The following is a 27,800-nucleotide window of genomic DNA, read 5'->3' on the forward strand; positions in this document are numbered from 1 at the left end:
TCCATCACTCTGTAACATCTGCCCACATAACTGCTTGTCTATGTGTGCATGTCTGTATGAGCCTTTGTGTGTATAAACTGTATAATGGGCAGAAAAATCTGAACCCTCCCCTACAGGATCAGTGAAGCAACCATTCTCGATTGAAATGTCTTAATATCTGCACAAAAGACAGAAGATCACTTTTGCATCTGTTTTTGTTTTCGTCGGTGCAGTAATATTCCTCGGCAGCTTTTTTATCAGACAAACTCAATCATGTGAGCATGCTGTGGTTGCGCAACTCCTCCTACAGCTGCATCAGATAGCAAGTGCTCTAATGTACATGTACAGTGATGAGAAAACGTAAACAGCCAGGCATCCAGTAAAAAAAAATCATAAGATATACAACAGGCTTTAGAAAAACACAGGAGGTGATGATACAGTTATTGGAATCATTAAAGTAAAGACCTCTACACTGATTGATTTTGTTGATTTATATTGTTTTCTGTGAAGCAATATTTCATAGTAGTCCATCCTGTTGATGTGAGGATGATATGTAACCCCTACAGACAGTACAGATCAATAAAAAACAGATTTATATCCAGACTGCGGAGTGTTTTTATTTTGGGCTTGTGCAACCTAAACAGAGAAGTGTTCAGCTGCTGGTAAACTAAAACAGCTGCATTCCTTTTCATGTGTGATGTTTCAGTTTGTTTCACTTGATACGTCAGAGTCACATGTCTGCGTGTGTGTGCATGTGTGTGCGCGTGTGTGCGTGTGTGTGTGTGTGCGTGTGTGTGTGTGTGTGTGTGTGTGTGTGTGTGTGTATGTGTGTGTGTGTGTGTGTGTGTGTGCATGCAGCCCTGTGTGATGAGCCGAGCACTTGTACTGTAAGTTTCGTGTCATTACCATGGAGACTAATCCAAGCTGTTGCCATTATTAAACTATTCTCTCTGAGCTTCTGCAGAAATGCATTAGGAGTTCTGGAGGAGGGCTGAGCGGGAACTTGAGGTGTGAGAAAGGGAGCTAAATATAGAGCGACATCAGATCCAGACGGTGCTGATCAGAGGAGCTCGTTCCCCTCTTCTAATGGCTGCAGTTGAGGAACCATGCGGTTGATCTTTTGGCTTCTGCATGCACTCAACTTTTTACTGAGATGAGCTTGTTTCCTGTTTGTGTTTTTTTTATTGATGCGCGAGTTGGGTTTGCATGGAGAACATTGGCAATTTTGCGGTGTTTCATTTCAGATCTAAAATTAGTTTGAAGAGGAAATTGTAGCTCAGAAGTCCTCTGTGGCAATCCGTTAAAAGCTTACACAAATGGGAATGACATCAGTGTGAAACACAAACACACAAAACACATACGTCATTTGGAAATAGACTAAAGCTTTAACATTTGCTCATCTTATCACTCAGTTCACTTTAGAGGAAGACTTTCATCTCATTCACTCAAGGGAAATTGTACATGAGGGGTTACAAAAAGAAAATATATTTTTTTAATTTTCTGTGTTCGGAACAAACAAAGAGGAGGACCTAAGAGAAGACTACAATGGTATTTAATTATAATCTAAATACAAAAAGGCAAAAGATGTTTTACTTCTTTCAAAATACAGCAAAAGTAAAAAAAAAAAATCCACAAATAGGAGAAACTACAACAAGCCATCAGAGCACTTTATGTATCACAGGACCACAGGTAGGTTGGACGCAATAAGATGGAAGGGAAAGGAACGGAGAGACTAAAGACACAGGGCAGTCACACACAGGTAAGACACAGGTGGGGATGATGAAGGCAATTGAAAGTAGAGGGATAAACACAAAGGTAGGAAGTAACCGTAGACATGATACACAGGGGCAAAAACTACTAAATAAAACAGGAAGCACTAAAAATTTAACCGCAGAATATGAAGAGAAAAATAGAAAGCTCAGCAACATGAGGGAAGAATAAGAGAAAATAAAACAAGAAATCTGAACCATGAATACAAGAAAATCCATTTATTAATAATCTTGTGAAACTTTTTGTATTTGTAACAACTTAAAGAAAAACAAAGTCAGAGGAGAATTATTATTTTTTTTACCATTTATAATCAACATTTTAATTTAATTCTCAAAATGAAGCAAGACAAGAATCTACACTTCCTTTTTTTTCTTTTAAAACTTGAACTTTATTATTTATTATTATAAAATAATAATCTTTGTCTCATCCCCTTTGCCTGACACTCTCATACTTTTATTACAGATCAACGGCTGAAAAACACATTTTCTCCCAATAGTGAAGCCTCATTTAAGTAAAGCATATACAATGAATTGCATGCTCTGAAGCTGCTTGTCTAAGAGCAGGAGGGCCATCTTGGATCATTTCATGGGTCTATTCTGTAATAATCTCCATGTACAAATCAGTGAAGAGGCAGAGAATGTGCATCAGGTGGTAGGAGAATGAAACCACAGATACCAGTGACTTGCTTTTACTTTCTATAATATATTTCAACTCGTGTATGGTTTCTTAATCAGCTTAATCATGTGAACTGGGCCTAATTGGCCACTTTCCCCTCTCCTTGTTCAGAGTTTTAACACTGTTTTGAATAAGTTGGCTGGCATTATTGACTTTTTCTTGAATATGAATTTCTTTGAGGTTCTGATTTCCTTTACTTTTGAATTTAAGCCCTTAAAAACCAAATGATGAAAACAATATGCAGTTCAGTTTTCTAAGTCTGCATCATAATCTGTTTTAAGATCCTCCTGGTTTTTTTTTGTCGTCTACGAAACAGGTGAGGGGAATAAAAAAAAGTTTTGTCAGTTGGGTAAGGAAAAGTTTTTTTTATCTGTGGGAAAAAAGAAAAAAAACCTAGACCCAAAGAAACTTTGAAGAAAAGCACAGAAACACAACTCTGCTAGATTAAGGCCGTTTTCACAACCACAAGAAACGTTGCAAAAACATCTGCCTTTTACATGTTTCAGACTTCACCGAGAAAAAAAAGTTGGTACTGGATCCTTTAAGTGGAGCCTTAAACTAAGTTAATGTTCAGGTGTTACTTCAAAGCCTATGGCATTAGCTGTCGTAGTTCTTAGGTTAATGTTGTATTGAGAATATTCCTCGCTTGCCACACGGTGAACTCGGAGCCTCTGTGCCATTTGATGCTCTTTAGCAGCTTCCTGCTTAGGCATGTTTCTCAGGTTGACTTGTCTAAAAATCTGTCTTTATTTCTCTTTGCAGTGTGTGTGTGTGAAGTGTGTTCATTATAACTCGCATGGTATCGCGCGCAGCAGAGCATCAGTGTACCAATCTTCAGGACCTCGGACAGCGCAGCAGCATCTCCCTGTGAGGATGTGATCGCTGATGTCCCGCTGCTGCTGCTGGAGTTAACCCCCCCCCCCCCCCCCCAAAAAAAAAAAAAAATTCGCTAATGTGTCAATGTGAGTCTAAGTAAACCATCTCTGTCCATATAATGAGGAGGAGGGGTCATGGTGGGAGGGGTCGCGTTGTGCGGCGACGAAGGGGGGAGCAGCTGTCAGTTTCTTCCCCAGCAGGTGTTTTTTTTTTCCGCCGGAGAGAAACCTTCCAGGAGTATTCAGATGGTGAGGTCAGAATTCAGAGGATTCGTGACACTTGGAAAAAGAGAAACACAGAGACAGGAGGAGCAACGCCCACTGATTAGAGTCTGGAGACATAAAATGTGGAGCCTTCAGAATACGAGCAGCTCGTGACAGACATGGTTAACTCAAAGGCCCCCCCACGCAACGAGGGAAACACATGAATTCTCTTTTTTCACATTTTCCCTCTAATTCACCTGACACTGGTCAGCAGGCTGTGCGGGAGAGGAGGAGAAGAGGTTTGGATACGCGCAACAGAGCCTGAGTGCCACTGCGGGCACGGAGCGCGCAGAAGCATCTTATGATTAATGTTTGCCTCTGCTCTAAAGTATATTCCTCTTGCGCTCTCTGTTTTACATCTCCAAAAACCAGGTATACATTTGATAAACTCATCTCCTCGATGGAACCTGTCGGCGACCATTTGTTGCGTGCTTGGAATATTTTTTAATTCCTCTAACAAGTGATGAGTTGATCCAGCAAAGGAGTAGCTGTAAACGGGAAACCAGCCTGTGAAGATGTTTGCTGTGATGATCTGTGCACCGCGCGAGTAGCATCTCCAAACTTGCTGTTCCTCTGCGATACTCTGTGACCCTCCCGTCTTATCAGCGACTCAGCACATTTCTACGTGAGGATGTCATCTGCTGTTTGCGAGGAAGATGCAAAGATTTCACTGAACCTGGATTTTTTCGAACACGGGGAATGGCTGCTAAAAATAGCCTGCATTCCAATGAGATTACAATGAACAGGTTGGTGTTTCGCTGAAACTTAGAGACATGCGGGATGATGCTCAGTTTTAGGACATTTGAATCCACATCACAGACAAAGTGAGAGTGGAGCATCAAGGGGAGGCAGAAAAAGAGATCTGTCAAAGATCATTTTCTTGAGAATTTATCCACATCACTTTAGTTCACTTGTGGGGAAAGAGACCAACAGGCGATCATTGGGAGCAGCTTGTTGATGGCACTGCGCACCGGGAGGACTTGGTTTGGGCAGGTCTTGCGCAGGGTCTTTCGGCTGCAGGACTCCTGGTCCAGGCGATCCAGTAGTCTCTTGTGTCTCTCCGCCAACCAGGAGCAGGATCTGGGTTTCTGTCACCGGGATAACCACAAGGCAGGGGGTTTACATAGCTGCTCCCACTCCTGCGCCCACCGCGGACACAGTCACCGGAGCGCACCTTTCTGCGCCTCCGCCTCCAGGCGCTGCCCACACGGCTTCCCCCACGCTCGCTGCGCCTTCCCGGGGAATCCGAGGGGACATGAGCCCCTCGGTCGCAGGTTCCTGTTGGCCATGAAGCGGCAAAACGTGCGGACCCTTTCCCTGATCATTTGCACGTTTACATACCTGCTTGTCGGGGCCGCCGTCTTTGACGCCCTGGAGTCCGACTTCGAGATGCGGGAAAAGGAGCAGCTGGAAGCCGAGGAGAAGCGTCTCCAGGGGAAATATAACATCAGTGAGGATGATTACCGCAAACTGGAGACCATCATCATGGAGGCTGAGCCCCACAGAGCCGGGGTGCAGTGGAAATTCGCAGGGTCATTTTACTTTGCCATCACAGTTATTACCACCATAGGTAAGTTGTAGTCTCTTTTTGCAGACACGGTCTTGAAAACCAGCATTAACGAGCCCCCATCATAACCTTTAGAGTTGCGTCTAGTGTGTAATGTTGGGCAACAGGACATGATTTTACATTTCCAAAGCGATAGAATGGCCGGAGGGCAGCAATTACGCGAAGCAACATGTTCATATTAAATGCTTTTACTGATAAACCGAAGTGATCGCAGAGATACACCAGGTGTCCACATAAAGTTTTAAGCAACATGTTGCAGATCTCGCTCCATGGTCCGAAGGGAGCTTTGCTGCGTGCATAAATCTGCGTGTCACTGCATATGTGGTTGTCTGGATATGTACTTTATTCCTTCGGGCTTTTAGAGATTGACGTGGCACACTCAGAAGACACTTAAAACATCCGTATCACAGCAAACATCGTTCAACTTTTCCATTGCGTCACCAACATACAGCATAAAGTAAGACAGATTGATCTTGACACGCCGACATTTGTTGTGAGATCTGCTAGAAACAAGATATGCAGCTGTGCAGGAGAATAGCGGGATTGAAGCAGAGCATATGTTGGAGAAGCCGCAGGCTTTTGTATGTTGTGGTGCTGAAAGGACAGCTCCTTTGAGTTCAGCTGCAGGCACAGCATGAGTTCAGCTGACGTCACTTTTACTGAGCCCAGTGAACTTGTTCCATTTATTAATGTTTATTAATCCGTAAGCTTCATTTTAAAGTATTTTTTCAATAGTCTCTCTGCACAAAAAACGTGGTGTGTGGTCCATGAGATATAACGCTACTTTGCAACAACAGGTGATTTCAAGCTGGTGATCATGACATGCAAGAACAATTCCCCTTCAGTTGTTCCCCTGTAGTGACGTATCAATCCGGTATTTCATTGAATCATTTATTTCCTATTATCCTCCCCGACAGGAAACATAAATGACATCATGTTGACGCTACTTTTGATGATGCATTTGCGTCATAAAGCTTATTTCATGCTGTGAAGGAGGGATCACCGAGTCCGTCTGTGTTTACGCTCCAGTATTATTCTTTCTGCATTTTAAATAACTCAAAAGCCGAATTAAATTAGTTAAATGAGAAATCGAGTTGAAGTTAAGTGAATCAGTTTATATATTCTTTGTTTTAAAACAAGTTTAATCTACACTTTCAGCTATCACGCGGTTAAAGATTATAACGCTGGCCGAATATTATGAAATTAACTTTCCTGTCCTGCAGAGGTCACAGAGACGCGCTTTCCTTTCAATATGAAAGTCAGATAGTTTTTCTTTTTTTTTTTTAGTATGAGGACTTTTAGCTTTGGGGGGGGGGGGGGGGGGGGGGGGGGGGGGGGGGGGACTAATGCACCAGGCCTGTCCTCCTCCAGTTTGCCAGGCAACACTTAAAAGGGACGACTGCACAGAGCAGTGAAGGCGGATCCACTGTTGTTTCCAGGCTACTGCAACAAGAGCCATTGTAATATTCATGTTGTGTGAAGTGGTTACATCTACTGCAGGCCCGAGTCTCCTCTGTAGGAAACAGATTCTCTTTTATACATGATCATACTGTTACGATTGGAAAGAAGAGTTTGTGGGACAAGCTGAGAAATGTATGCATACGGATGTTTGGATGAAAGTTAGACAGGACAGATTTTCCTCTCCATGACTATATAAATAAATTAACGTGGTTGAAGCAGACAAAGGAAGAGAAAACAACTCTGGCAGAACAAGACACTTTTCTTCCTGATTGCAAGAATTATGTTTGATAGCCTGTAGGTCCAAATTAAAAAAGTCTTCCACTTAGAGCCGTTTACACCTTTTAAAATACTGATACTGTGGAATAGTACAAACTAAAAAATCAGTTGGAGGTAAAACTGTACGTTTTTTCTGTCTTCAGTTTCCTGCATCATGATATATGACCAAACCTTCAATATCAATCTTCAATCAATTGCTGTCTTACTTTAATACATTTTGGCAAATTATGTTTTTAAAAAACAGTTTCTGAATGAAAGGTTTTACAAATTAGCAGATTTGTTAATCATATAAAACAACATCTCAGTAATGTTCTTCAACTAAATGATTTCATAAACAAAGCCGTATACATTCAGAGGCCCTGCTTGTGAGTAAGGCAGGCAACTGCTTTGCGCCTCAGACCAATAAGGGGCCCAGAAAGCAGCGGCCAAAAATGTGCACATTTTGCAATGACGGTAGGAAACCTCCCTAAGGGGGTCCCATCTGACAGAACTCACTCTTCGATGATTCGATTATAGATACCGTTTCTAGGAAAGATGACTCAAGAACATCTGATGTGTATCCATCTGCACATTAAAATATGACCCTCCCACCCCAAAAAAAAGAAAGGCACAATTTCCTGCTGTATCAGTTTAACCCTCCAGTGCCCAGCTGGTTTAGGATCACATTATTCTTTCTTGAAAAACATCCATACTCACCTTACACATTTGAAAATATTGGCTTCATGTGTGAGAGTAAATGAGGGGGCTGAGGCTAAAGGACAGGAAGTAAAAAAAAAAAAAAAAAAAAATCTGAGCAGGCCTGCTTTAGTGTGAGGCAGACTGTTTGAAATGGTCAACATTATAAATTTGAGTAAAGGACAACAGTTTGTCTCAACTAGAGGTAACTATCCCCCAAACTCAAGATCACTCATATGAAAAACAACGAGTTAACGTTGTCACTTGCATTTCCACTTTTATTCGATTAAAACATACGCAGGGAAATGGCTGTATGGCTTTTTGCTAGTGTGATCTGTTCAGTACTAAGTGAAATGACTGTAAGTTTGGGACGGATGAAATGTTCTCGATGCCTCCGACCATGAAGTGAAACAATCACAGAAAAGTGTCTTCATCTCTTTTTCTATCATTTTCCTGACTATCCAGACCTATAAGGCATTTTGTCTTGCACTCTGAGAAAGCTAAATCCAAAGTTAATATGATTTTTTAAGGTTATATTTGACTCAACTGTCATTCTCTTTAGGCTGTGAAGTTTTGATTTGATGAGTTCTCTGAAGGATTGGAAGACTGTGCTCAAATATATATCGCTCCGCTGAGGAATAAGATTTACTATCTCATACTCTGAGGAATCTTTTAGAAATAATGAAACTGCACTGTTTCAATAGATTTTCAAATAATTATTTCAAACACAAAAAGTGAGAGAAGTGAAAGTACCTTTGTGCAAAATGAAACTCTACTGCAAAGATAAGGAAACAATTTGGACTGTGTCCACTATGAGCTGTTTGTGGAAACTAATTAAATTTAGTGTCATCAAGAAGAAGAGTAAAAATGGAACAAAGATGCCTATTAAGATATGTGTTACCACACACTTGCTGTGTGTGTATATTTTCAGCAGAATAAATCAGGAGGAGAAATGTAACAATACAGCTCAGCGTGGTGTTTTAACAGCCACTGATATGACTGCACAGAGAAACAAACACAGTGAGAATCTGCTTCAATGAAAACATACAGAGCTGTACTTCATTTACAGGAGAATTATTCCAACGATATCAATGAGGAATCTGTAAATTCTCACACAATAGCTCACACCGTTTGCATCCTCAGAACAGAGTTACAAGGGGTAGTGGTGGATTCTTCCCCTTCGAGACCCTTATACGTCATCAGTAGTAGTCAACAGCAGACTGGGAGATATCTCATGACTCGGTTTTTCACTAACAAAGAAAACACCAATAAAGATATTGATTTGGTATAGTTTATTGTGATACGTGTTGCGGTTGGATGATTGGAAGATTGAGGGTGGCTGGATGAAGGGAAGGAGGGATGAAGGTAGGGGTCAAGGGATGGAGTTGGGGGGGTAAGAGTATAGGGATGAAAGGGTGAAAGGGTAGGGGTCGAGGGATGTGGGATGAAGGGATCAAGATAAGGGTCGAGAGATGAAGGGAGGAAGGTAAGGGTTAAGTGGGATGAGGGTAAAGGTAGAGGGAAGGATGAATGGAAGGGTCGGTAGGTGAATGGAAGAAGGACGATGGACTTGTGTCAGCCGTTGTAGGGGCGACATGAGAAAACCAGAGGGGTTTTGGGGGGAGGGATGTGAAATCAGCGTCAGAGGTAATAGGAGTGATAGTATTAGTGGTAGTAGTATTGGTATTGGTGGTGGTAGTTGTGGTGGTGGTGGTATTGGTGTTGGTGGTAGCAGTGGTAGTATTAGTTATAATAGTAGTGATATTGGTGGTGGTAGTATTAGTGGTAGTGGTTTTGGTGGTAGTCATACTGGTCTGTCCTGGATGATCAAACTTCATTGGTTTGGCGGGGTAAAGCGATAATTGCAAAGTGAAAGTCTTTCTTTTTCCGTGGACTGAAAAGACAATTTGAACTGAACTTTTGTAGATCATATTGCATATTTCGTTTGTTTGGGACTTTTTGTTCATTGTGAATTCATAAAGGGGTAAATTAAAGGGATATTTTTGTTAGGGTAGCAGCGTATGGATCAACAACGGACGCGTTTCAGCACAGAGCCTTTATCAGCGCTTTGTTTGTCATCTATTTTCTTTTTGCGCTCGTGCACCTGAAGTTTTATTTCTGATTGAGTGTGCTCCTTTTTTTCTGTTTTGATTTAGGCCTATCTTAGAACCCACAATGCAACAAGAAACATTTACAAAAATGTGGACTACAAAACGATTATCGATTACATTTATTATTTAATGAACTCCGGTAACCGAGTACTCGTTTGCAACCCTAGTGGTAGTAATAGTATTAGCAGTAGTGGTGGTAGTATTAGCGGTGTTGGTGGTGGTGGTAGTAGTGGTAGTAGTATTAGTTATAGTTTTAGTAGTAGTGGTGGTAGTAGTATTAGTTCTAGTTTTAGTAGTAGTAGTATTGGTGGTGGTAGTACAAGTGGTAGTAGTAGTATTAGCGGTGTTGGTGGTAGTGGTAGTAGTATTAGTTATAGTTTTAGTAGTAGTATTAGCAGTAGTGGTGGTCGTATTAGTTATAGTTTTAGTAGTAGTGGTGGTGGTGGTGGTGTTGGTGATGGTGGTGGTGCTGGTGATGGTAGTTTTAGTGGTAGCGATGGTGGTGGTGGTTGGAGGAATATAAATAGTTGTAGTAAAAGTATGACATAAACAGTTTCAGTTTTTGCGTCAGCTGTTGTTAAAGTAGTAGAGGAACTGGAGTAATGGTTGATTAAGTAGAATCTGTATTAACAAACTAGTACTACTAGCAGTTGCCGTATAAGTGGTATAAGAATTGATACAGTAGCAGTAGCAATTGTAATATTGGTAGTGGTTGATAGTGTAGTTTGGGTGGTAGTAGAAGCTTTAGATAAAATAGTATGTAGTAGGAATAATGATGTTGAAGTGGAGGCTGCTGTTGTATTTAATAGTAGCTGTATCTGCAGTTTTAGTGGCAGTTGCAGCTGACATAATAATATGAGTTATGATAATATTACTTGTTGCACTGGTTATAATCAGGGGCTAATCAAGTGGGGTGGCCAAGTGAGTCTTCCTTAAAATCTGAAAGGCCACCCCTGGTGCCATCCCAAAATCCTAAACTATGCGTGGTATTTACCTCGCTGGAGGCCGAACTGATCAACTATTCAGGCTGTATAGCAACATGTTGGATGTAGCTTTCTTTGCATTTTAATGTAGAAATTATTCCAAGTTTAACTCTTTAGAGAAGATATGTTTCCAGAGTCTCAATTTCAAGTACTAAAATATCTACATGATGCAACTCTTTGTGTTTCTTAATTTATTTTAAAATGTACACAGGACTATAACAACTGTGTAACAAATTAATGTAATAAGTTAAAGCAGATGTGAGGGGACACAGAGAGGGTGAATTAATAAGATTCATCCATGTGTGTGCACACACATACTTCATGCCACCCCTGAATAAGTCAGTGCCCCACTTGGGCCACCCAAGTCTAAAAAGTCTGGACATGCCCCATGGGTGTAAAAACTGCACTTTCCGTAGTTACAGTTTTAGTAGGTATAGTAAAAGTAATGACAACTGTTGTGTATCGGAAGTCATAGATGAAGAAGTAGCAGTTGTAGTGTTTTTCTGTCACATCTCAGACATTCGACAAAAAAATGTAAATCATCAACTAAATGTTTTCTAATTGGAGTATTTGGTACATCTGTAACATGTGAATTAAATACTTTCACTTCCAACATTTTTCAGGCTTTGAGACAAAGATGGACAGCCTGGACATATCAAAATGATCTTTGGGGTAAATTCATAGAAAATCAACGACACCTTTGTTTGCTTCTTGCATTTTCCCTGTGGAATATTTTAAACCTGACATAATAACTAAATGAATACCTATGAAAAAGAAGGAATATCTAATAAAATACAGAATGTGGTCATGCTGGTTTGTAATGAGGTAATATTGCAGTGCAAAATATTCCTGTAGACTTTTTAGGCTGAATGAGGCTCTTGAGTCCAGTAACACTTGTGGCAGCAGAAGCAGCAGCAGAATTAAAAAATTGTACCTGTAAATGTTTCATGCAGATATGATGGCAGACAGAAACATGATCCCAAAGTCCTTGTTATAGTCGATGTAATCGGAGCAGCAGTAGTAGCAGTTGTTATGTCAGAATCTGCTTTATTAGCCAAGTAAGTTTCTACATACAAGGCATTAACTTTGCCCTCTATTATCATTAAACTTAAATCCCTACATAGTACAAAAGTGCAATGTATGGAGTGCAAAGGAGGCTGAAATAAGCAAGATAATAAATTATATTTACTTGATTAAATTAAGCCTCATCCTCAGATGTGAAGAATTAACCCAATGCAGAAGTACAAAAAATTACAGTTCCTCAAGTGTCCACTGTCTGCAAAAGCCCTGGAAGATACACCCATTGTAAAATGCTATTTTTTCAAGTTTTCTTTGTGCCATTTTTGCCGATTTTAGCTAGGAAAGCTGAAGAGAGACAGGAAATGTCAGCGAGAAAGGTCAGGGGATGACATGCAGTAAAAGGGCCGAGGCCGGACCCAAACCCACGGCTGCTGCGATGATCACTGAAGTCTCTGGACTTGGGGCACGCGACACAACATCAGGCACCCCCCCATTTTTACAGCAGAGATAAACATCTTAACAGCCTGGTTCCAGAGGTCAAAATGCTCCAGCAACACTTGTAGCAGGCCACAAGCTGTTGTGAAAAACAAACTGATGAAGGCCACGAGCCGAAACGCGTCGGTCTAAGTTGTTAATAAAGTTGATCTTCTTACTACAAGTGTTGCCGGAGCATTTTGACCTCTTCTAAGCCTTTCACTCTTCATGCACCTTGTCAGTTGATGAAGTTTGTGCCAGAAAATCCTCCTTTTCTACAGCCTGGTTCCAAAAACAAATTGGGCCTAAAAATGTAATTTCTACATCAGTCAAACACTATAACTGGGGTGAATTTATTTTTGTAACGCATCTGATTTGATTTTATGAAGGATTATTATGAGGAGTTATTCATCATATGGGGTGTAGCTGATGTGACTGACGGTCAGGCACGTTGTGACTGTTTTTCAGGAGGCTTAAGGCCGGCCTCAGCTTTGAAAGTCTGCTGCAGTAATCAATGGGTGATGTCACTGAGACTACCTCCATGTTTTATAGACCATGGATTACATGTTGTGATCAAACAAAATCGTTGATAGTAATAGTAGTTTCAGTAGTCAAAAGAGTGACTTGTGCAGAATGACCCTCTGCATTTGTTGTATTTATTCCTGTGACCATCTACACTGAATATTATTATGACACGTAATTATGACAGCAGGTGAGCGAAACTGCAACTCTGCTTGTTATGACAGAGCACCCACAGCATGATGTCGGCCTAGGTACCTTTCTTTCTCACAGCGTTGAGACGCTCTCGTTGCCGGGAGACCAAAGACAGCTTTAGAGGCGAAAATAATGTGTGTGTGTGTGTGTGTGTATCAACTTGAATTATGGCAAAATTCTAGTCTTTTAAATAATATCTGGGTCTTAATTTGATTTACTCTTGTTGACTTGCTGGAAGAAAAGCCTTTGAAACTGCATAAAGACCAAAACATCTGCAAACCTGGAAACACAGACTAATTAAACTCAATCAGGGTGAGCAGCACTAAAGGCCATATCAAATTGTAGACAAAAGATAATTGCTTTTTAATCATGAAAATATTTGAACCAAACAATAATTTAATGAAAATATATTCCCAGCATTAAAAACTAATTGTGAATTGTACAGGCAGTTGCAGCTGGAACGATCATCACCTTGTTCATGAATGTCAGAGCAGGAAAAACATGTCATCTCTGATAATGGGCCAATGCAGGACAAATGTAAAAGTAAACAAATACAATTTAACACAATGGTCATGGAATAAATGCTAATGAAGGCAGAACACAACAACTTTGCAGCCGAATGAATCATATTTTAAACACTGTTTTTTGAGACCACTGAATTCTCAGTGAGATCTTTTTTTTTTTTCTTAAAGAACTGTTGAATACAACCAGATAGATGCTGTGCAAAAATAATTAACCAGGGGCAGAGAGCAGGCTCCACAGGGCTTTGTACAGCACATCAAAAAAGGCAGAAGTCAATCATCTGCATCAATGTGATGTTTCATGAACATTTTCTCCAATTTTGAAAAAGATCAAGAAAGAAAAACTTTCCAATTGTTCCTGATACGTCAATAGGCATATTTACTGGATCTAGGCAGCAAATATTTGACCATCATTTTGTGGGTTATTATTATTATTTTTTTAAAGATTTCTTTGGGGGATTTTAGAGAGATAGCACAGTGGATAGAATCAGAAAAAGGGAGAGACAGAGAGAGGGATTCAGATTCAGACGGCTTTGTTAATCCCAAAATGATGATTGAGTTTCACAGCCCACTGAGTCATTGAAAGAAGCCAAGACAATAATCAGGAAACAAACACAGTCATAGCAGCATTCAGACAATTACTTTCACATGTCAGTAACAACAATTAACAACAGACCAACAGGTTGCTCAAAGGAGAAGCCAGGGCTAGCAAATCTAGAAATTCATAAATACAACACCAGAGAGACAGAAAGAGAGAAAGACAGAGAGAGAGAGACAGAGACAGAGAGAGACAGAGAAAGAGAGAGAGACAGAGAGAGACAGAGACAGAGAGAGAGAGTGGGGAATTACATGCGGGAGAGGAGCCGCAGATTGGATTTGAACCCTTGCCACCTTCTTCAAGGACAACATCTGTTCATGTGATGCGTAAACTAACCACTAGGCCACCGGCGATCCTTGTAGGTTATTCTACAGTAAAATCATGTTGAAATCAGTGTCTCAAATTTGATACAGTGGGTATCAAAGGTATATAAAAATGCATGTATCAGTACATCAGGTATTTAAAGTGATTTTATCAATTGTGTTTTTTTTGCACTTTATGTCCATGAAGCAACTCTCTCTCTCTCTTTCTTTTGCAAATGTAAGTCAACTAATCGAAGGCATAAATGGTGTAAACTGTGATTTTTAAGGCCGATATTACGTTTTTTTTTTATTTGCAGTCTGTCGAAATGCATTTATATACGAGTAATTGGATGTTGGCATGTGTAACTTGTTCATAATTTTCTTGTCCCAGTTCATTTTCATTTTCACTGTAACAAATCAATTAAGAAATGATTTACGCTAAATGTTGTATTTTGGGTACACTGTTAGTTGGCAGTACGTGCAGAAATGAAAATGTAAACAACAACAAAATCAGCCAATAAAGGCCAAATGAAAAGAAACGAGCATCAGAGATAGATTTTTTTTTACAGCATATTGAAAAAAATGAACGCCTCCTGTATTATGATACAAAACTAAAATGCAATGTGTCATTCAATCCATCTTTAGGCCTTACAGGGCAAAATCACAAAAGTGTCAAACATTAGAAGGCAAAGGTTAGTGCAAAGATGACTCTCTAAATGCATCGCTCAATATTTAGACATTCTCTCAGTCACTCCTGTAGATTTATGATTTTCTCAGAAATGAACTGATGCTATTCTGGAAATGATTCTCTTTACAGCTCTTATCCCATCCCTCTTTTGTTTGATCCTATCTTACCGTTCTGAGACTGACACATCACTGCTCAGATTAGTCAGAGGCATGATTATTTAAAAGAACAGAGTGAAATGCTTCAGTTTATGTTGTTCTTTACAAGTGGGTACAATCATCACAGATAAATGAATCACCTGTCCTCTTTAAAGGAAACCTGCTTTGCAAACATGAGTCAGACGCCGTGTCTTTGTTGAATCTGTTGTGCCACTCGCGGTGTCCATTACGCTCCAGGCTTCTGAACCCTTACAGCAACGTCTTCCTGCAGAATTATTATAATTTTTTTTTTAGACTTGCTCTCACGTATTGCACCCGGCGTCCACTAACAGAGAGTGCATTATGAATCAACCCATTCAACAAAGCCATTAAGGATTCTAATAAATGAAGTAGTGGTAGAAAACAAGGTAAACCTCCATTTGGAGATTACAATAAAGGAGTGAATCATTCTGTATGGAAGAAAAAACATGTTTACCTCAAACTCCATGCATTTATTTATGTCACAACTGACTTTGCATTCATGTATTCAAATAGCTGTTTAGGTGTGAATAACCTCTGCCAACAAAGCTGGTCTCAAGGAAGCATTTTCATAAATGACTCAGATGTGATATAAGAAAAACATTTGGCTCCAGCAAAGAAAATAATATGGTGTACAGTATATTAGGGTTAAGGTGCTGAAATGTTTTGGAGGGTTTATTTGCATACAATAGAGGCGTTGTGGGATTCGTCTCACACTCCACACGGGCCAGAGGCTGATCAAAGCTGCGCTCTGCTTCCGCTCAGCTTTCATCCCGTGGGTGATAACACACCCTGTAATCTTGACAGGGATTGATTGGCAGAGTCCTGAAGATGTGAAGCATGTGGACACTGATTGTTGTGTGTGTTTATGTGTGTGAACATGAAGATGTTTGGCTTGGGGGCGGGTTGGCTCGATTTCTGGGAACACACATTGCCAATCTATGTTCAATGTTGAGACGGACTGACTGCAAAGATGTAAAGATGTATGTTCCATGCCAATAATGGATGAAGGCAATTTTCCACTCATTTTTTTTTTTTTTACTGGCAGTCAGCAGAGTTTCTTCATTCAAAAAGAGACAGTTCTCCAGTTGTGTCGTGTCCTTTATTCAGGCTTATCGTTCCAACATCAAAAAAGCACACGCCAGGAAGGTCAACTTACTCATCTGAATCTACTTAGCGACACTGGATAGTAATACCTCAGGTTTGCCTTTTACTTAAGATGGATTATGCAAATCTCTCAAACATCAAGGACAGAGGATTTCATGACTTATTTTCTCAAGCAGCGGTCAATAAAATGATTGAGCATATTTTAAATCCAGGTGATGTGCTCGTTCATAATGCATGACGCTGAGCTTCATAACAGGCGGGTTTCTAATTATAGCTAATGACATGTGTTTTAGGTGTTCATGCTGTAAAGGCAGGAAGATATCTTCAGAAATAAGAAGACAATCAAAGATCTTTTCTCATCCTATGTTCTAGCTTTTTGCAGTCCCCTAAGCAAAATCAATTGAGCCATGTTATCCAAAGCACATTTCTGAGATGGTTTACCTAACTTAAATCACAGAGAAACCAGTTCTGTTACAGAACATCACTGAATCTTCCTCAGCCTTATTATTGAGACAGATTTTGCTCCCAGGCATTTATGCCGAAACATATGCTTATTCTCCAAGGATTAGCTCCCAAAAGTTGCAAAAACTCCCTGAGGTATCAAGCAATGGAGATAGTTTGGAGGAATTAGACCCAAATACAGTTGAGGCAGTGTTCTCAGCATCCAAACATAAAAAGACTTGAGCTTGTAGAGTAGAGCGCAGTTCTGGTCTTCTAACTACTCAAAGCGCTTTTACACCGCAGGTCACAACTACACATTCACACACTGATGGCAGAGGTTGCTATGTAGTGAGACCATCAGAAGTAACTAATCCCATTCATACACTGCTGAAAAAGCAGCGGGAGCAATTTGGGGTTAAATGTCATGTAGCTGGGGATCAAACCCTCAACCTTCAGGTTGAGAGACGACCGACTCTACCAACTGAGCCACAGCCGCCCCTAATCATTGAAACACAACAACATGGCAACATCAACATGCCTGTCCTCATTACTCTGAATAAGTCACAACATTTGGGGCATCACTGTCAAATAAATATTCTTAGTGAAAATAGCACTTAGTGTATAAGACACATTTTCTTTACCATTTTAGTTTTCCTCTAGCTCCACCATCAGAGCTGAGATTTGTCTTTTAATGAAATACCTTGACTAACTTGACACTTTGAAAGGAATCTGGTACAAGTATAATCACTGAACTTGTTTATCCAGCACGGCCATTAGAGCTGAGTTTTTAATTTGTGCATTTTTTTGTAATCAAAAACTACTTTACAGTTCATGCAAATGTAAGCAAAGCCAAAATATTAAACTCTGATAATGAACTGATGAACCTGATTACTTTAGCATACTTTAATTGAGAACATTACAAGTCTTTTATATATATTTTCTCAAACTTTGCTTATTAAGTTAGTTATCAGGGGCGGCTGTGACTCAGTTAGAGTCATAGCCTCTCAACTGGAAGGTTGAGGATTCGATCCCTAGCTGGGCAACATGTCCGATGTGTCCTTGGGCAAGAAACTTAACCCCGAATCGCTCCCGCTGCTTGGTGGTGGTGTATGAATGGAATTAGTTACTTCTGATGGATGATACTACATAGGGTGTGAATGTGTAGGTGTGACATGCACTGTAAAAGTGCTTTGAGTAGCCAGAAGACTAGAAAAGCGCTATATAAGCTCAAGTCCATTTACCATTTAAAGATCAGGTATTGAAGGGACAACTGAACAGAAGCTTCATGGTGGACTGAAGACAGACATTAGACTCAAACCAAGTTTATTTCTATCTAGAGAAAAGTTATGAAAAAATAACTTTCTTCACCTTCTATATTTTATTAAATTAAATTAAATTAAATTATTTATTTATTTCCACATTTGGCTTGTTTTACATTTTATCATTTCAATTCTTCCTAAAACATTTAGCTTGATGACTAATTTCCAGTGTTCTTGATGAAAGAATAGACTGATGTAAAGGTAACATTAACTGTGACTGTCAGCATCTACTTAACCTCCACTGTGTACAGCTTCACACCTCTAGTGTTATTCTCTGCTTGATACAATAATATAGCCTCCCTGTAAACGGCAATTAATTAAAGTGTGCTGGTTTGATCTGATCCACGTTATATTTCATAAAGACATTTCAATCAGGAGAGAAGAGTTGACACTTTTTTGAACATATATTTGGGTAACCTGAGTGTCTACAGACCCACAAAATGTGAAATAAACCCATCCAGTCCTTTGTTTGTCGTCTGCATAAGTCTTACAACACAGAGAAAAGTGCTCAGTTTCAAATTTGCTCAACTTGTGATGTCACAGTGGGATTCTGGTAAAGAAAAAGCCCCTCCCCTGGTATCTTCACCCATGGACTCCCCTGCAGCCTAGAGCTAAACCTTTGCGCAGGTCCGCCATTTTTATTCTCGCTAGAGAGGAGTGATGTCTACCGTGAAAACTCAGGGGTGGTCATTGTATTTAAAGAGACACACACACCAAAACGGAGCGTTCTGAGAGAGCTGGTTTATACAGGGTCACAAACCTCCTCTGGTGCTTGATTCATGTTATATTTTGACCACAGCACAGATGTTCCATTTAGACCACAGGGGACTGTTTGAAAAAAGGTGGAAAAGGGGATAATATGTCCTCTTTGTGCAGAAATGTGCAATGTCTAAAGTTGGCTATCAGACTCTATCATGATGACTTCATGTACTCAGAGGGGTAGTTAGGCTGACAGTAGGATAGGATACCCCCCTATTGGGTCTAGACCCTGGTGGTGGTGGTGGTGGTAAAAGAATAATAGATGTGATGAGGATGTATCTGAACTCTGCTGAGCTGAAATGGAGGTGACTGTGGGCGGAGGAGGGTCGCAGCGATTGCACTGAAATGACACTGACTGCAAAAGAGAGAGAACTGGTTTTAGAATTTGACATCATCAGGATGATTGGTTGAGGTTGTTGAAGTTGGATGAAGAAAATTGAATGAATGTGTGAGAGAATATAAACAGTCTTTGTTTACACAAAGGCCCAACTGGGGACACGAGTTGGAAATTATCAATAGCTATATACTCTTTATGCAGCACATCAGTTTCATGCTTTGTATTGAAATTATGTTAAATTGCATTGTCCCTATTAAATAAATAAATTCAATTCAATTAAATTCCTGCTTCAACTTATGCTGAGCTTGATTATTCTTAAAGTGTTGCTCTATTTGCCAGCACAGTCTTTTACAGAGGGGTGATCCCCCTACCCAACGTTACGTCTCTACAATGTTTGTGTTGCTGGCATCAAACTTAAAATGGACTTATTAACTTAACTTAACTTAATTAGGGCTGTCCGCATTAACGCACAAGTTGACCCTGCTGCATCTCTGAATGCCTCATTTCACTAAAAACAGCTCCAGACGGCTCAGTCAACAAGTCAAAAGTAACATCCACCTACCTTATGACATCAAATATTTCACTTTTTTTACCGTTCACTATAGCTGTGTTCATTACATTTTTGATCCGTGACTAAAGTCTGTGGTTAAGTTAATGCCATAACCTTTGATCTAATAGAAGTTCCTTATTTTATTTCAAAATAAAAGCAGGTTTTGTATTTAAACAGGAAGTAAAGTACCAGCTGAAGACGGTAAAATAACTGTTAAAACTATTGTTAAATGTAAATTAATGGAATTTGGAAGTTTCGATTTAAATTTATTAACAACTAACTTTAACTAACTAAAAAAAAAAATCGTTTGACAGCCCTCGTTACAAAATAAAGTTGCTTTCAGAAAAATAATTGTTTCTTTACAGCTCTATTTCTGATATTTGATTTGGTCTTTCCAGTTTTTTAAAAGTTATAATTTTGATAAGTGATTTAAACAGAGGGTTATTTATTGCAGCTTCCTCTGTTGTAATCCCCTTTACACTGCAGTCAGTATACCTGATGTTTTCACAATGCTCTACCAATAATTAATTTGGTGTTGTTGTTTTGGTCACTTGAGATTTTAATTCCATATTTTCAATTAGTGTAATTGATTCTGCATTGCTAATTAACTTATTGCTGCTTTGACCGCTTGCTGTGGTTCCTAATGATGTTGAATGAAGTTTTACACCCTTTTTTTTTTTTCACAACAAGAACTTGTAAATAGATTGTTTGACCGCTGCTTATTGAAGAATGATTCACCCTCGTTGCTCTTTGTAGCCAGTAGCTTATTTTCACTTTGCTGGAGAGTCCTACAGAGAGCTTGATGGAGGTCTCCACACAGATCGATGGGAATGGGTTCCTGTGGTGCTGATGCTCTCAATGGGGGTCTGTGGCTCTGAAGCTAGCTGGTCTATTTTCGCTTCTCAGAGGGTAACCTGTGCTCACAGACTCCCTTGGCAAAGTTTCCCCTGTGGCTTACACTTTAAAAACACAAATAAATTACATTATTCCTCTGAGAGAAGGGACCGTCTCACTCTTCGGATCTTCAAGGAGCTGTCCTTTCATTAAAGCATCAAAATCAATTTACTTCCTGGTTGGTGGTTTGATCCCAGCTCCTGCAGTCTACATATGGAAGTGTCCTTGGGCAAGATACTGAGCCCCATATTGCTCCCAAGTGGCCGAGCCTGCAGCATTTGAATGTATATGAATGGGATTTGTTAAAGCTCCTGTGAAGAGTTTTTAGCTGGTAATAAAATAGACTGAAATTGATACTGATGTATCTATATGACCTATAAAGGCAAACAGGACCATCAACAACTTGATTGATAATTCCTACGTTAGTATTTTTAATCCCTGAAACTGCTGCCACGGGGTAGGTGTCGGAGGATAAGATTAACAGCACACTGAAGAAACAACCTTTTTTGAAAATATTTCAAACTAGGATTATCTATGAGTGATACATTGGTGTTTCTTAAAAGAAAGCAGGCTGCGATTTTATCAGAAAAGTCATGTACAGGACAAGATCAGCAAAGAAATAACAGGTAGACAGACTACTGCTTTGTCCACAGACGGCACCAAAATCCATTCAAAGTGAAATCTCTTTAATATTTAAAGGAGCTTTAATACTGATGGGCACTTTAAATAACATCCTCTGCCATCCAAGTATGAATTAGTTTGTAAATGGGTTGATGTGATATGTAGTGTAAAAGCCCTATGGTCAGAAGAGTAGTAAAAGCGTATAGTCAATTTATAGTCCATAAAAAAATACAACTTAAATCAGTAAATACAATTTTATCATGTCATCTACCGAAGAGTCTGGTAAACTAAGCCCAATGATGTCATCAGAGGTCACTTTCTGATGACATCATCATCATCATCGGGGGATTCTCCTTTTTGGAGGCAACACATCTACAGGGCCTTGTAGAGATGACAATGTAGAGAGTTGTATCATTTGGTGTTTTCACACAATCCTAAAACTTTCCGAAATGTTTGGGTTTAGCGGCATGTGTGAACTCAAAGAGCAGATTTTTTCGCTCTGACTTTCTGCCAAGCCACAAGAATATGTTACGTATTACGTCGGGCTGAGCTGATGTGAGAACAAAGCAGGAAGTATTCAGGAAAATGTACCGCAAGTGGGAGGGGGTGGTTACATTTATATCCTGTGACCAGCACAAGACCAAGACCTGTCTTGACTGGCAGGATCTTCATGCACGTCATGAAACTGCTTCATTAAGTCTTTTCTTGCCGTTATGTTATGTATGAATATGTGGAAATACAGGAAGCATTGATGTAAAGGCAAAAAAAATTCTCATAGTAGCATATAGTGGACTCTGTTGCTTTGTCCGCCACTTGAGTGTTGTTGTCTGTCATGTCTTTCCTCATGAGCCCCCCCCTCCTCACATCAGACAGTGATAGTATCCCACTGACCCAAACCCTTATACAGTAGCAGCTGTGTCTTAATCTTCACCTAAAGGCACTTGTGTATGTCTCGCTGTGCTCTCCTCTAGTCACTTTAAATCCAGGCTCAACACTTGTCAGTCATTTAAATGAAGCTATTTACCTTGAAACTGAAAATAGCTTCAAGCTAAGTTGAGCAGAATCCACAGGGCTAGAAGAAGTTAATCAGTGACTGAATAAATTCAGTAAGATTGAGTGGTAGATTGCACTACAATGCCAACTACTTCTTCTTGCCACTATTTACTACATATGAGGACACTCAGTTGTGCTATGTTTGGACTTTTCCTTAAGTTGTTGGTATTGCTTCTCTGCACAGTGCCGCTGATTTCCTCCATCACACTGCCAGTGGCTTGTTGCAAGCATTTGCTGAGTATCTTCTCATCCGTGTGAATAGAGCAGCCTTTACCATGGAGATAAATATGTTCCAATGCCCACAGGCCAGAGAGAGGCCTCCTCTCAGCCTCAGAGTTTCTTAGAAGATCCAAATAATCTGGACTTGCTGTTCCACTCCAGCACGGAGGAAACAGAGGAGAGCGGCAGGCACATGGGGCTCATCCAGGCTCAAGTGGGCCAGTTTGAGAAGAGAGGGGTTGGCAAGCTGTTGCTTGATGAACCGTAGTGCCTCTTTGTATAGTCAGTGGGGCCCGGGTCCAGGTGGCGTCCTTCTTAAGCTGCTGACAGACAAGAGAGCCATGTTGGATGAACACTGAGGATGAAAATGGAGGACAGGAAGATAAAGGGAGAAATCTTGAATAAATGAAGGGTTTAGTTTGTATAAATTTAAAGAGAAACGAGCACCATTTTAAATAAAAACCTGTAACATATCCATAGACTAATAACAAGGTTACAAAGCAGTAAAGGCTGCCCTTTCAAAGAACTCGGTAGAGTCGGCGTCTCTCAACCAGAAGGTTGAGGGTTCGATCTCCAGCTCCTGCAGCAACATGTCTGATGTGTCCATCGGCAAGACTCTTAACCCTGAATTGCTCCTGCTGCTTCGTCGACGGCGTATGAATGTGTATGAATGGGATTACTTACTTCTGATGGTGTCACTACATAGCAACCTCTAGCATCAGTGTGTGAATGTGTAGGTGTGACCTGCAGTGTAAAAGCACTTTGAGAATTCAGAAGACTAGAAAAGCTACCCAAGCTCAAGTCCATTTACCATTTACCAAAGTGTCTGTTCTTTTGGTTTAAATTCCTACAAGTTTCCATTAATGTGAAAACACAAGAACATTGTAGAATATGCTACCCAGTGCACAGTGAACCTCTGCACATCCAAACCTGGCACATTGGACCAATACAGTTGCTACACTACTGTACTTGTCTTTTTTTGTTAGAAACAGGAAACCAGGTAGAGACAAGTTTTTCCCCCCATAAACTGCAGTACAGTAATGACACTGGGACTGGATGTTCCGGTTTCATACTATATCTTAAATGACTCCCATGACTTTTCATGGAATTAAAAATAACACGGACACAAGCTGCAAAAAGCTCTGCTCATTAATTATTGAACATTTTTAATGCAGTTACTCTCTTCAAATATTGATGTAAGAACTCATAGCATGCATGCTGGCTTCACAGCTTGTTTAATACATGAGAAATTAAGCTCAACGGATCATTTTTATTTATAACAAAATTAAGATGATAACGTCATCAGTTCGCATGAGAGATATTTGGAATTCCTTGGTCTACATCTTAGGGTCTCATCTTAAATGGAAATGTGTCCTCTTTTTTTTTTCTCATCTTTAGCTGGGCCTTTTTTATTATGACTTATTATGAAAAGTTTATTACTGGAATCTGGGAGAGCACCAATAAAGGAGGTCAGAAAAAGATTCACTATTGCTCAACCTGACTGTAGTCTGATTTGTGGTAGCAGTCTGCTATCATTGGTTGAGAAAGCCAAATGTCACAGGACTTTAAACCCAGAGATGTTACTTTTATATTGACCTAAGCTTCTTTTTTTAACCAAACTTGTGTGGAGGAGCGTTCTGACAGAAATCCCTGAAGGCAAACTTTGAGACAGTCACTTATTAGCCAATCACTACACAATAAAATACATCCGTACAGATCAAAGCGAATAATAATGAATATGAGACATTTCACAAGATCATCATGATCAACTTTGGGAACACACACCTGCACGTTACTTTTAGCGATTAGTGTAGCTTAGCATTATAGAGAGCAACAAAAAAGGCTCTGCTGGTTGCCTGAAAAAATCAAGGTGAAACTAGTCACAGAACACCTTCTTTTTTTTTACCAGGAAATACAAAAGTTGTGACTCTACCTCTAAGCTAAAGGCTGTGCTTGACAAGCTTCTTTAACTGTAAGGACAGACTCTCTTCTCTTCATTCAGTGTTAAACAACTTAAATATGTTCCTGTGGTTTATCCAGTTTGTAGGACATTTCAGATTCCATCATATAACTCAAAACTGTTTTCATTTTAACACAGATAAAGACATTTTTTTTATAAAACAGCTCCCATATAAACTCACCAGCTGGAAGCTTACTCGTCATGTACGTCCACGTCTGACTGTTAATCTGTAATCTGTGCTGTCTAACAGATACTTCACTGTCTAGTCTGCTGCTTTATCTACATGCATCTCCAGATCAGACAAAGACGGTTTTACAGGAGGCAAAACGAGAGGTGTAGTGCACTGCCTTTTTGGTTAATGCTGCATGTCAACGTTGTGTTTTTATTCTGAGCTACGGTAAAAGCCTCCTGCTCTTTTCTTAATGGACCTCATAAGAGCTGTTCTGACCTTGTCATCTTACTCTTGGCAAGAATGTAAATAAACCTGTTTAGCATAAAGTCAAATGATGTCTTAAAGGCTTCAGAGGTAACAAATGGGCTTGGATTGGAACTGTTAACATTTTGAAAGCTGGACTGTTTATGTTTTCAGTCTTTTTCTGACAATAAGGAAGTATGAAATAACACCATACTTAAAGTATCCGGCATTGTGAGGATACCTATTCTCTCAGTGTTAAATCTAACTTTTTCACCATAGTCTAACAGATATTCCCCAGCAGATAAAAATCAAGTAGGCACTGCCACACAAGTTCTGACATTTACGTCACGTCATCCTTTGGCTGCAAGTTGCATTTTGATCCACTCTGGCCGCCCCGGGCTGTGAGTCAGCACGACACAGAACACAGCTGCCAAACTGCTGGGTGTTCCTCCTTGCAGCTCAGGCACAATACAGATCTGCGTTTCATCTTATTGTTATTTTTCCACCGCTGTGCTCCTGGAGTCTGCTCATTTTCCTCCCTGCGTTGTAAGTCTCTTAAAGAATCTGCACATGAAACTCCAGGGGATTTCATGTAATTTGTAAATGGCTACAATAAGAGTGCATACGAGCCGATGCTTCTCCATCACGACCACCTGCTGTTAATTCTCTCCGGCTGGACCCCGACACTCATCTTCCCTCTGTAGCTCTACACTGTAATGCACTCCCACACGGCCTTATCACAACCACTTTATTCCATCTGTAGAAAGAGTGGGAGTGTGTGGTCTCCTGTATGAGTTATTGCAGCAGAACAGCAGCATGAAATCAGCGTCGGCGGCTTGTGCACAGTGTGTGGTCCGCTAGCATTTTTTTTTTGATACACGAGTAGTGTCTCTGATACTAAATGTGGTTCCCCCGGAGGGTGGAAAGCAAATCTAGTGCGATAGCACAGTGATGGTGGAATTACAAAGGATGGAAAAAAATAAACGGACAGGATGAGGGCTATAAATCTTGCAGCATCACCTTCGGTTGGCATGGCTTTGCTGTCTGCATTTTGGCATACAGTGCTCTGTTTACTATTGTATAATTTTTAATTCATGGAATATTCAAGTTATATAACGTGCTGCTGAAACATGATACTCATCACATGTGAATAGACTCCTCACTTGCATGATTGCTGCAACATTATGCATACAGGTGTTCCTTTTGTGCAAGGCAATCATAATACATAAGATGACTTTTGTAAATACAAAGTGTAATTAGTTTAAGGCAAACAGAACAAAAGCATGATGTAATACAGACGAGCCGGTTTGTAGTCGGTCCTGTTTGGCTGCCTGCTCCTTTGTGAGGACATGTGACAAACGAGCTGCATCATGGAGCCAAGAGGCGACTGTGTGGCCATTAGTGAAGGCTGCCCGTCTGCTGTGGGTCAACATAATCACGGACCTGCTGGGACTCACGTTGCATGTCTCCATCTTGAGACATCATTTTGAGATGACCTTCTGACGACAGTAAAAAGTATTCCTGTTACAAATCTGTTGGCAGAGAGACAGCAGGGCACCCCAGGGCAAGTGGTGCCAGTTTCTCTCAGGTGATTTTGGTGAGAAAAGCATGAGTGCCTGTTGCTTAGCAGCACTCAGTGGCTGTATTTCCCGACGCTGGGTGATGAGCTTCATTAGGTGAAGCCTAACAGGGGGACGGACGAACATCTGGGACAACTCAGAGTCCAAGCTGCAGGATGTTATCTCAACCATACCTTTGAATTTCTAAAGACACTGTAATGATTAGGCATCAATAGGATTGTGATGACCAGGCTGGGGCTCAGCCACTGTAGAATGCATCCAGTGTAATCTTCTCCATGGAGGTTTAATTGGCACTTTATAGGATGCACATTGGGATTATGCTTTGAAGTTAATGACAGTTATCAACACCGAGCAGAGATGATGCTATTACCGTGCCACAGGCTTCCCCTTGTTCTAGTTCATCTGGTAGAAAATAACTCAACAATTAATCATGCCTGGAGCTAACTTAGAGGTTTTTATTGCCTCCATCAACTTAGCTGAAAGATAAAAATTAAAAAATGAACATGAATCAATTTCGTCTTTAAGTCCTTATTTATCCATTTCCTTTAACAATAGGGCATAAACACCCCTCACTAATACAAACAGATGTGACACCAGGTGTGGAGAAGCCACAGGCTCATACTAGAGATGCACCAACAATTGTTGAAATCACGGCCAATGGTTAAAGCTGCTGTGAGGAACTTTTGGTTGGATTCATTTTTGGCACCTACTGTGGACAAAGCAGCAACTCTTTCCTTTTTGCTATTTTTATCCTATACACGCATAGGAGTTTTCTTCTTTTTCGTCTTCTTGCTGTGTTGTAACAGTCAGTTGTATCAATGTGAATCTAGTCTGTGGAAAAAATGCTAACACCATATAATCAATCCTGCTCCATACACTAATTAGAAACAAATATTTATAAATTCAGATTTTACACCTTTGCCTTTAAGTGTCATGTCTATGTCTGTTTCACTTTTGATGAATGTCTTTGCTCAATATATAAATAATTCAGCTTTTCCGTGAGGACCGTCTATTACGCAGGTTGTGCTCCAGTGAAATAGAAATAACCGTAAATCGAGTTTGAAGTGGTTAAATCAGGCTCAAGCTGTGAGCTGTAAGCAGTCTTGGAACCTCACTCTTCAATGATGAAGCAGAAATCTATACAGCTCTGCCCCATAATTGTTAGTTAAGACCAAGTAAGACTTCTCTGCACAGCACTAATTACTGGCCTTTACATTATTGACAGTGCATCGACGTTTTCCCTGAGTGTTTATTGTATAATTTTACATTCGGGGTAGCTGTTTCCTGAAATAGCTTTGTCTTTTGATTGCTTCTTTCCTATAGCAATCTGCCAGCTTTCTCTCTGCTAAATGTCATTAAAGAAGCTATAAAGCATGTGGTCAGTGTGGAATAATGTAAACCCAGATGAACTGAAGTACA

General features: G+C 40.1%; 1 protein-coding gene across 1 annotated transcript in view; it reads left to right on the forward strand.

The window, feature by feature from the left end:
- The first annotated feature begins 4,567 nt into the window (after window positions 1-4,567).
- The window catches only part of kcnk9 (potassium channel, subfamily K, member 9), a 45,746-nt gene continuing 22,513 nt past the window's right edge, over window positions 4,568-27,800 (forward strand). The window contains exon 1 of the mRNA XM_061060332.1: window positions 4,568-5,133. Coding sequence (XP_060916315.1) covers window positions 4,851-5,133 — 283 coding nt within the window. The 5' untranslated portion in view covers window positions 4,568-4,850. The remainder of the gene's footprint in view (window positions 5,134-27,800) is intronic.

This window comes from Labrus mixtus, chromosome 16, assembly GCF_963584025.1.
Source record: "Labrus mixtus chromosome 16, fLabMix1.1, whole genome shotgun sequence".
Taxonomy (NCBI): Eukaryota; Metazoa; Chordata; class Actinopteri; order Labriformes; family Labridae; genus Labrus; species Labrus mixtus.